General features: G+C 39.3%; 1 protein-coding gene across 7 annotated transcripts in view; it reads right to left on the reverse strand.

Moving 5' to 3' along the window:
- Psd3 (pleckstrin and Sec7 domain containing 3) overlaps window positions 1–11439 on the reverse strand; it is a 534828-nt gene that overhangs the window by 103810 nt on the left and 419579 nt on the right. The window contains exon 1 of one of the 7 annotated variants that reach the window (XM_031339991.1): window positions 4193–4572. The exons of the other annotated variants lie outside the window; for them this stretch is intronic. Coding sequence (XP_031195851.1) covers window positions 4193–4351 — 159 coding nt within the window. The 5' untranslated portion in view covers window positions 4352–4572. Of the gene's footprint in view, window positions 1–4192; window positions 4573–11439 lie in introns of those variants that run through there. 7 annotated transcript variants of the gene reach the window in all.

Here is an 11439-nt window from a genome sequence, read left to right on the forward strand (position 1 = left end):
CCCACTAAAATCTGAGGTTGCAAAAGGGCCTTGTGGAGACTTCTTCAGGCTCCTTTGTATGTAGCTGACTCACAGAGGAAGTGGTAAGCATTTACCTAGCAGGGCTAAAGGAAAAGCAAGCAAATCCTTTGCAGACTGAAAAGAATAGAGTTGATGGTGCCTTTCAATATTATTGCAACATGTTTTACAAAGCAATGAATTAAGCATTCCCCAAGCAGTGCTTTGGAGCAAAGCACTTCCATTTCTCTCTCACATGTTTACAGTTAACATCTCCAGGAACCCAGACTTATCTACAATGCTAGAAAACTCACCTTCCTTGAAGGGAGCTTGGTCTTTAGGCTTCTTTTTACAGAAGAAGTCTAAGTCCATCAACGCTACAAACCTTAACCTTGCTCAGGAGGAGGATATTTCTCAGTAAGAAATGAGTTGGGGAGGTGCCCAGTGATAATTACTGAAGAAAACCCACACCATGCCTGGGCAGCATCTTGGCTCACAAAGCAGATGGCCAATTTTTTTTCACTACATACCACACCCAAAGTACCACGAGTTTTATGAGATGTGTCTTAAGTTTCTTAGCTACTTTATCAAAAAACCATTTTAAACATTTTATTTAAATTCATGCAGTCATCGAGAAAATTCTCAGTGTGATGTTCTACTAGTTCCTAACAACATGCCTCAGAGATTCAACTACACGTTATTTTCACACTCTGAAAAGGCATTAAGAAATGACATTGTCAAACTGAGATTTGGCCCAAGTAATTATGTAGTAGTTTGTTAAGAGTTGGGTACATAAAAACAAATCAAAGTATGAACACCAGCATTTACAACTCTTAATCTAAGCAAGGAAAAAAATAAGATATATCATATAATTTATACTTTACATATAACCAGATGAAAAGGAGGAAATGTGGACACGTTCAGTGGAAGTGAGGTTTAAATTAGCATGTTGCTCATGGTAGAGTAGTTGCCATGCATATGTGAAACCTGAAGTTCATTCAATAACCTGCACCATGATAAAGAACTGAATAAAGACACATAAAAGTCAAAAATCAATATCTCCAAATGATTCTAAATTGTGATTTTTGTCTAGTGTGTCCAGTTGACCCTGGTAGCAGGAAGGTCTATATTGCCCCTTCATGGCCAGGAGGCTTAATGGCAACTCTACCAGTATCTGTTAAAAGACAAATGGCTGAATGCATTCATATCCAGGCTCAAACGAGACACTTTGATAATTAATACTAGTTTCCACAAATGTAAAAGCACCCTTCTTAATGATCACTAACATTAAATATCCTCTTCACTTTATCTGCTCCAGAATTTGATATAAACACTATCCAGAAAAAGGAAAAATCATATTCTTCAGAAGAAAGAAGATTTTACCACTTTTAAGGATGTGGAGGGGTCGGAGGGAGGAGTGGTGCAGGAGGAGCAGTAAGTTCTATGAAAACAGCACACAGAATTTGCCTGGGATATAAAATAATTTGCCTTAGAGTATGACGACATGACGCACAAAGATTGGATCATTTAATTTCTTCACTTAAAATATTTAGGCAAAAAATCTTGAAAGGTATTTTTTAAAAATTTAAGGCAATAAGTAAGCAATCCATTCAGAAACCTTTTAGCACCTTCTTCAAATAAGATACAAAATGTAAAACTGGATGAAAAGTGAGGCCTGTAGATGAACTAATTTCATAGTTATACTAATAAATGAGTTTTATGGTCAACAAAACAGAAGTTAAGAAACATCAAAGATGACAGTTTTCCAAGAATATAAAACATATTATAATTAAACTAATTGAAAACTATTATACTTATTCTAGAATGGGTTAGATGGAGTTTTGGGGAGAGAATTCAATCCTAGAAGTTATCTTGAGATACTTAATGCTATCTTATTAATGTCTTTACTGGAGGCAAGAGTCGGATGTTGTAGAAGAAATAAACTTTTTTATCACCTGGTTAGACAACCTTTTATTTTTTGCTGAACAGTCAGATAACTAAAGAATACTACTTAACTGATTAACAGGAGAAAAAAACTGATTTGCTCTTAACTAATAAAATTTTACTACTAGGTACAACTGGGGTGAATATTCCTTTTAACTATTAGCACTTGAATAAAATATGTGCAGTACAGAGAAGGACATAGATTACCATGTAATTACACTTGTCCATAATGAAATTCGGTTAATTAGTTTAGGGTACAAGTGCTTAGCATATTCAATTAACTTCATTTAGTGAACAAAACTTGCTAATGAATGATAATGTTCAATCTAATATCTAATTCTAATGGAATACATACACAAGGAAGACAGGCAGGGGCAAGGTGACTGGGAGACAGACAGAGACAGAGTCTAGGAGGTAAGACCTTAAATATATTCTTTAATAAACACCCCAGGAGTCAAGAGACCATATAATATCCATATATATATATTATACATTTACATATACATAGTCATCTGAGTATAATTCTACCAGGAGCTTATATACAATACTCTTCCCAAAGTGAACAGATTCCTATCAAATGGGAGTGTCTGCAACTGTATAAAAAATAGAAAAGGCATTAAAAAAGATAAATCTGCTCATTTGGCATCTGCTAGCTTCCAATGTTAACCCATACAACCTAATTCTGAGCAAACCAAAAGTATTAAAATTTTCATCAGGATGGGAGTTTGGATTACAAAAGAATTCCCAATGATGACCTCTAACTTCTCAGGGTTTCTGACCACAAGTTATAAATATAATGTACATTAAAATAAAATTCAGAGATGCTAAGTTAGTGTTCTTTGCAAAGTAAATTTTATAACCACACTGACCACCACATGTATGCCCTTCTACATCTACTTAATACCGTAATAGCCTTTGGGGCTTACATCAGACTGTAGTCATCATACCATGGGAAGTCGCATAGCAGTTGCAGTGGGCACCAAGACATGCTCATTCTGGTCATATTAAAAGACTATCAAAAGATGCATGCTTCTTCCTTAAGACTAATATTTAAAAATTACCCCCAAAAAATGCCACCTGTGAACAACTTATTAGAGCCAGATAATGTGCTAATGATTGATGGGGTTAGATTCCACTGTATCACAATATAAGGTGATGGATGGAGAGCCAGTATATTTCTTAGTCACTCTCCATTCCCTACCTTTTTGGAGGGGAACGTGTTAAGATCAAAGTCTTTCAATACTGTAATGACACAGGAGGAAGAAACTGTGAGGGAGCAGGAGAGGAGGGCAGTGGCACAAGGTAGAAGGGAGGAGGCCTGATGTTACTCCCAGTGGGTCTGGACAGAACCCATGTGAAGGCTAAAATGATACAGATCCACCTCCCAAAGCTTTTCCTACACATCTTCAAGCCTATGAATCTTGTTAGAATCATCCCCATCCCAGCTCTGGAGTTCTATGATCCTATGATTCCATCGTTCCATTTTTAAACCTGTGGAGTGGGAGTGTTTCTGAGTACCCTGCTCACACAGATGGTGGTGGGATGAATCTCAAGAATATGTTGCATGTAGTAAATGCCCACTTCACTACGTAATCATCCCCTGCCCATTCCACACGAAACCAAGATTGCTATCTCAGGGGGAGTCACTAAAAACACCAGTGCTTTATTAATGGCAGCACAGCAGCAGCGCATACATACGTAAGGAACACAAAAGAAGGAATTTCTCCCAGTTACACACACCTGGCAGTGAACATGGCAAGAATACAGCACACAGAACAGGGTCACTTTTCTACATTATCTCCACAGACTGGGGGAAGGGGACAGACCGGGAGAGGAAAGAAAAAAAAAATGAACTCAATGAAAGATAAAAATTATACAGGATATTTCTACATTCCTGATGTTCTAAAAATATGCCACACTAAAAGCCATTTGTCAAGGCAACCTTTCTGAGACTCTTAACATGACCACCATGCCAACCACCAGTTTCCACAATCGCCTCTCTTTCAATACTACTTCAGTCCTTCTCTTCCACAAACTGACTCTGTGTAAAATTGCTGCCCAGCACAGCAATTCTCCTATCTGGAGTTCAGGTATCATCGCTCACTCCAATCCCACTGCTTATCTTAGAGCCATTTTATGCTTCCTGTTACTTTCTCAGCCTGTCACTGCATATCAGACGCTGGCAGAATGCATAGCATTCTACCATCCCACCATACAACTGTCCATAATATTTAACATGGCATTTCTTTACCTTGGTCTCCTTAGCAGAGAACTCTGAGGAGTTGGAAATTTTCATAGACTTTGACCGGTGGGACTGCCGCCGGATAGAATCCTCCCGGGAGTACTTCACAGAACCTGAGGTCCTCACCCGTACCTTGCTGGCACTCTGAACACTATTCACGCCAATCATTTTGAAGGTCTATCAGGAAATAGGTTTGGAGAAATAAAAAGGCACTTTCTACCCGTTACAAAGCTCTAACGCTGAAGGAACTCTGCCAGTTGTACTCCAGCAGCTCCAAGCAGCTCCTGAGCAGCTCTGCGATCGATCGCCTCAGCTTAGGAAGCACCAGGCTGCCTCCCCCAGCATCTTCAACTACCCTGTTTGCAGCGAGTCTGATTGTTCCAGGCACGGCTCACGTCACTGGCTGCAAAGAGGAAAAAAAAATGCAATCCCACCCCTGCTACTCGGCTCTTTTACACACACACACACACACACACACACACACACACACACCATATTCACATACGGGAACAAATGGCAATTGGCCAAGCAAGCAGTTCATTAACATTCCAAATAGCAACACCATTTCTCTGGTGATATTATGTCAACAACAAAACAGAGATACCACAAATAAAAGTCGCAAGTAATCTGGAAGGCACCACGTGTGGTGAGAATGGATGGAGCTACATTTCTAAAAGGGGAAAAGGAATGCAGATGGGAATCAGGGTGTCACCAGGCTCAATCAATTACAGGCTTGTGGCAGAAGACTAGCCACAACAGCATCTTGGTAATCAATAATTTTCCTTTCTTTCCTATTTCAAGTTGTGTTGCTGGTCAGAAGAATTAAATGTTTCCTATGACCTTAGAATGCTACAGCCTGGTACTTAGACAGGAATTGCTGACTTGCTCAGCAAATGCAGGAGGAGATTAGTTACCTCCCTGTCATACTGAGAGTTAAGGGGAGAAAAAAAAGAGGGTGTTAAATATGGCTTAGAATAAGATCAATAAATCCAATACAGATCAATAAGGAGATTTTTCCCAAAGCCACAGATGCTCTGTGTAAATGGGAACCTGCTGCTTTCTGAGAAAGAATTACAAGTTGGACATTGTTAGAAAATGAGATATGTTTAGTTTTGATACACGAAGTTACTTTTGAATGTAACGTCTACAACTGTAGTACCAGACTTGCCTGGCATCACAGAGGCAGCAGGTCAGCTGCAGAGTCAGGTCTTGCTTTGGGTACTAATACAAATTAACTAAACAAAAACAGCATGTAAAAACTATTCTGCCAAAAACGCTGCCTTGATTCCCTATGGTACTTAAATCTAACTAACTCCCTTTTTGATTCTTGAGAATTCTATATAGCATACAACCAGATACTGATGTGCTTGGACATTAAGATATTGGCCTGTTGTCCCCCTCTGTCAACCAGCCCAGGGAAAGGGAACTCTGGAGCCTTTGGTTTTTTGATATCATGATAGGCTGCGTCCACTTCCTTTCACTGTTCTCCACCTTTTCTTTGAAGCCTCGGGGCTTCAACTATTCTATAAGCATACTGCAAAGGTGAGTGGAATTTGGTTTAAAATAATAATAGAAAATAAATTTAGAGGCTCTTAGGGCTCAGCTGCCCCTAGGGATGCATGGAGTTCAGAGCCTATGCTATTATTTTGTCTTGTTTGAGGCATGCCTTTCTCACCTCAAGTAATTGGTTAGGAATGTAATGGCTTTATAGTTTATGGGGCATGTTTCAAAGATATAAAACATGTACTGTAACTGCAATGATGCTAATCGTTTATAATATATGCAGTTGTAGCTACAGCATAGTGTAGCCACTGAAATATTAAAGGTGGAGCCCCAGAGATACTGCATCACAACAGATTCACAGCAGCACCCTGCATGTAAGTGGAGTCTCCTCAGAGTGGGCAAAACAGACATCACCTATTATTTTTCTCTACCAAGTGGTTACTAAAAACAGGGAGAAAGAAAACTACACCCAGTAATACAACATCCAGCTCAACTTCTGGGAGAAATGGAAGGAATGGATTATTTTGGCCCTATTGCTGCCCAACTGGTATTAGTCATAGACTTTAATAACTAATAACCACTGGCATCTGCTTAACACCCACAATGCCGTCTCGTGTACAGATAAGGATGGTCAGTCTCGGATGCTTAAAACAACCAGATCCAAGCCCTTACACTGTGCTACATGATAGGGTATCCTCTCCCCAACACTGCAGATGTAGTGAAGCTTTCCAGAGCCAGTGAAAAAAGCCTTCCTCCTTTCCTCCCCAGTATTCTGTGTTCGGGAACACACACCTCTGTTTGGCAATGGCCCTCACAGCCCAGTGACTAAGAGCAGATGGTGCCTCTAACCTCCTGAGCACCTGGGACTGCTTCTTTGGGTTCCTGGTACTCTCAGAGTCCTTTGGCTCTCCATCCTGTTCAATCAGATCCACGTACTCATGCCAGGTTAAAGGCCCAGACTACGGTCTCCATACCATCTTTGAATGGAACATGGGCGTGTCTGCTTTTTTGAACCCTTTCCAGTGATTCTCACTTGCTGCCTGCCCTAGGAGCAGCAGGAGCGGTGTTGCCTCATCCATTACCCCTGCCTTACAGTCTTCAGAGCTGGCTTCTCATCATCCAGGGGTCAGCCTAAGGGTTGCCTTTCAAAGATATTGCCGCTAGCTACTCTTAAGAATCCTTATGGGCTACCCTAGGCATTCTCCGTTATGAGCCCTTCCACTCCAGTATCTCCAGGACACTCTAAGGTCACAGTCATCTCAGGAGCCATGTCTGCAGCTACTAGAGAACAGTTTAGTGACTACAGATGGAATAAACAAGTAAATAAACCAACAAGTCTGCCTATCATATTTCATGTCACTGACCTTGCTTTTAAAGGCATTTCATTTTCTAAAAAATGAATACAGTGAAAAGCAATGGATTCTTTTGACTTGCTTACAAGAAAGCATTCAATTGAAGCCTTTTCCCATTCTGTTGCTTGGCCTTTCAATCAGAAACAAGAACTATTACATGTTTCGTATGCATCTCTTCAGAGTGAGCCCATACATGCATATGTATGTACACATCCATTTACTTCTTATGGGCAATACATAGAGACATAGATATTATTGCTGCTTAGTTAATTGCAGATAAGGCTATCTAATTCATTAATAATTGCATAATATTACATTATATGAATATATTGTTTCATTGGTACCACATTACTGGACATTGAATTTACTCCAGTAAATTTGCTCCAATAAATTCAGAAAATAGCTTCAGAAAATATAGAAGCAATATATCATATTTAAATAATAATGGCTTTCTAAACGAACTGTATTCTTTCAATACTTCCTTTCTACTGCCCACTGTCTTCCTATGGCTATATATGGTTTACAACTAGATGCAATATGAAAGAATCAGTTCAAAGACATATCACATGGCTCTGTTCTGCAGTAGCCTACTCTGCGGCCTTGCCTGTTCTAGACATTAGCTGGCCTATGCAGACAGATTGCTTCCAATAAAATAAAGGCAGGCCTCCTAGAGAGCAGCAGCTGTTTAACAGCAAAAAATAACTTTCCATGAAAGCTTCAGCAAAAAACAAAGGTGACTTCCTTAACAGAACAGAATGGTAGGAGAAACTAGTAAGGCAAATCCAATAACCAAGAGAGCTGTGAGCTGGCACTCCATGTTCTGGTGCTTTCTCGGAATGAGGATACTATCTACTACAAAAGTCCCATAAATCTTCCTAAAAAGGCTTTAGCTAATAATAGTAGTAATAATAATAACAGCTACAATGAATCCCATTAGACATATATTTTTATTATGTGCCTAGTAGGTAATGGGTAGTGGGGACATAATACGACTCACACATTCAATTATGATAGCTCACTGGCAACAGTAAATTCCTTTGGAGTATCAAGGAACCTAAAGGCTCACAGACCTTAAATGAAATAATTGCTAGAACAATAATGGTATGTAGACAGAAGTTTCCCTATTTTCTAAAATAATATTTGGAAAATTAGCCAAACATACAAATAAACAAATACAAAACAAATAAAGCGCCAAAACCAAACATGAGCTAAATGAAGGAAAAGTGAAAGGGTCAGTTATGGACATTGGAGAGAAGACAAAGTAGAAATGAATTGTAGGAATCAATCTTCTAGAGGCTCAGCAGGGTTCAGGGGGTGGGCGGGACTTGGATCAGAGCAGGCCTTTTTGCCCCTTTGTTCTCAGAACAGAATGGTGGTTTTATTAATTCCCTAGTTCCAAGGGCTCCCATGCTTTATTTCCCTAGGCTCCTCAGATTACAGTTTGAGAGTGAGGCAGAGTGAGGTGATAAGATGCTGATCTGATAGAGGGCTAAGATTTTCTGGCCACTGTCACAGAGCCAGCATTCCTGGAGAAGCTATTGCTATTTAAAGGTGCTGATGAATACAACTCTAAGCTAATCCTTTGGACTCACACTCACCATCAGACTTGGACATAGAAATAATCCCCTGCAGCCTCTTCCTTTTCAAGATGAATATTTCTGAGGTAAAGAAACTTGAAGGGACTTATTCAGGACCTGATTGTGACAGGATTTCTTACTGTCTAACATCAGACGGATTATTTAGGTGATCAGGGAGTAAATGTGTTGTCCTCTACACAATTTGTCTTTTAAAATCTAAGTATATGTCTAGGTGGCACCAACGCTTAAAATGGTTGTCTTAAAATGGAAGTGAATTTGGGGTGACAAATATCAGAAATAGAGATGACCATTTATAAAAGTTATGGAAAGAAGACTTGAAAAAAAATCAACTCTATCAGTACTAGCTTACAATCCATGCCAAGCGTGGTACCTTCTGCTCCTTCCAGGCGAAGGCAGGCACCCTTCCGTGCAGTGGGTGCTCTTCCTTTCGAAACATTGTTGAGATCACAAAACTTCTACAGAGCCATATTTGCCACCATTAGTGACAATGCACCTTTACAGTAAGCAGGGTGACATTTAAGAACCCAAACTAAACGTATACCTCTTGTCTTCATCCACATTACCAAGCTGATACAGCATTTTCAGAGAAGCCATTTTGAATATAAACAGATATGGCAGCTTAGCTTCTCCTACCACTTTATGCCCCCAAACACAATCCTCTAGTCTAGACTAGTCTAGCTCCACGAGGTGCTACTGGCTTTGATGGAAGCAGAGCCTGGGCTGAATTTCACTGCTAGGTGACACTAGTCTACTGATTTGACCCTAACCTCTTTTTCTAAACTGGGACTCTGGAAATTTCTCACAAAGCAGTCTTGTCCTCCACCGACTGTCTGCCTTTCCTCTTTTGTTCAGAAGGCTGCTGAGCTAGCTTCAAATATACACACCATTACTTTTGCCCATTTCAAAACCAATGTGAAAATTTTGCCCTGCAGGGTGGCTACAAATTTCATACACAATTAGGATGTAAACAAAAAACTAAAATGAAGTCACCTTTGAAAAGAACTTTGAAAGAACGTCATGTCTGTGATTTTTTTTTACCAATGAGAACGTGTTGCTTCACTCTAGCAGACTCAGTCTTGCCTGGAGCATCACATGTTTTTAATTCCATCTGTTCTTGAAATATACAAAGCAACTATATGGGGGAAAGCCTTTAAATAGAACCTTCTTATATTTAAAATTAAATGATATGGCCATGTTCAAGCACGAAGGAGTCCCAAAATTTAAAAAAAAAAAAAAAAGTATTTTTCTTCTTGAACTGAGCCATTCATGTGAAGTTGTTTAGATCAGAGACATGCATTAGCTCTGGTAGTTAGGGGTGAAGCAAAATACACAAGGAATCCTGCACCTAGGACCCAGCTCCATATAACTAGCATTTTCTCCTCAAACTACTACATTGTGAAAAAAAGCACAGAGCCCTATCCTAGCATGATAGATTTTTCTTGAGGAGGGTAGGTAAACCAAACCAACCTATTCTATACACTGGGAATATATAAATTCTTGTTATAAGAAAGTAATCTTTATGCTGTAGAAGAATAATTGCAAGATGCAAATACAAAAATAGGGTAGTCAAGCCTTCAAAGCTGTTTTTCCAAGGTGAGTAGGCTAATAATTGTATGCGGAGTAGTAAACACTGAGGAAATGTTCTGTTCCAGAGGCTAATCCAATAAGGCTACCCATAATTACCTCTTTACACCATCCAGTGCAATAATAAAGATTCCCAAGGCCTGATTCGTGCCAGGCACAGTGTCTATGAGGAAATGAAATGACTGGAGACCTTGCCCTCATGGTGCTTCATAACAGAGATAAATTATACTGCCATGCAAGCAACTGCCAATCAAAGGAAATAGCTCCACTTGCCTGTTTTCCTAAAGCTTTATTCAGAGTACACCTCTTTCTTCTATCTCACTTTTATTTATCAGTAAAACCCTTTAATGCTTCTCTCCATCATCAAAATTTTTGAGGAGTTTGTTTATGGTTTTGAGTCAGCTATTTTAATCTGTATTAGTTTTATTTTCTCTTTCTGGTGATTAAAAAACCTGGCTACGCAACTTAGAGGAGGGAACATTTATTCTGGAAACATAGTCCATCATAGCAGGGAAGGCACTGCAGCAGAAGCAGTATACCTTAATGTGATAAAGAGCTAGCCCACATCTGGGCAGATCAGGAATGCAACGAAATGAGAATCCTTGGCTTTGGTCTCCGTTTTTATTCAGTATGTGAGTCCAGACCAGGGAACTGTCACCCATATGCAGGGTGGTCTTTCCTCCTTAGTAAATTCTCCCTGGAAATGCTTCTACACGTATATCTAAAGGCTCATTAAATCTGTATTTCTAATCCAAGCAAGTTTAAAATGTAAATTAATCATCACCCACACACACAATGGTTCCCATTTGATGCTATGTAAGAGTACTTGTAGTCTCTATAATGCAAATGACAAAACATGCTAAATTCTGCTAAACATTTTGATTTCTCTCATTTACTATTCCAGGTGCTAGGAACAGATTATTATGCAAAAGCAGGCAGAATACCTTTCCTACTGAGACAATCAAATAATCATTGATTAAATAATCAATCCCTCAAACAAAGATAAATCAAAGTAACACTGTCAATATTGTAATGAAGAAAAAATGCAGCATTCTGAAAGGATTCCGACCTATCCTGACCTTAAAGAGGATTGATTTCCCAGAGGAAACTAGAAAATGATGACTGAGACGGGACTGGAGGATAAACTGCAAAAGAAGCCACTATTACTCTCATACCTAAACCACACAAAGACCTAACGAAGAAAGAAAACTTCAGACCA

Source organism: Mastomys coucha, unplaced genomic scaffold, assembly GCF_008632895.1.
Source record: "Mastomys coucha isolate ucsf_1 unplaced genomic scaffold, UCSF_Mcou_1 pScaffold22, whole genome shotgun sequence".
Lineage (NCBI taxonomy): Eukaryota > Metazoa > Chordata > Mammalia > Rodentia > Muridae > Mastomys > Mastomys coucha.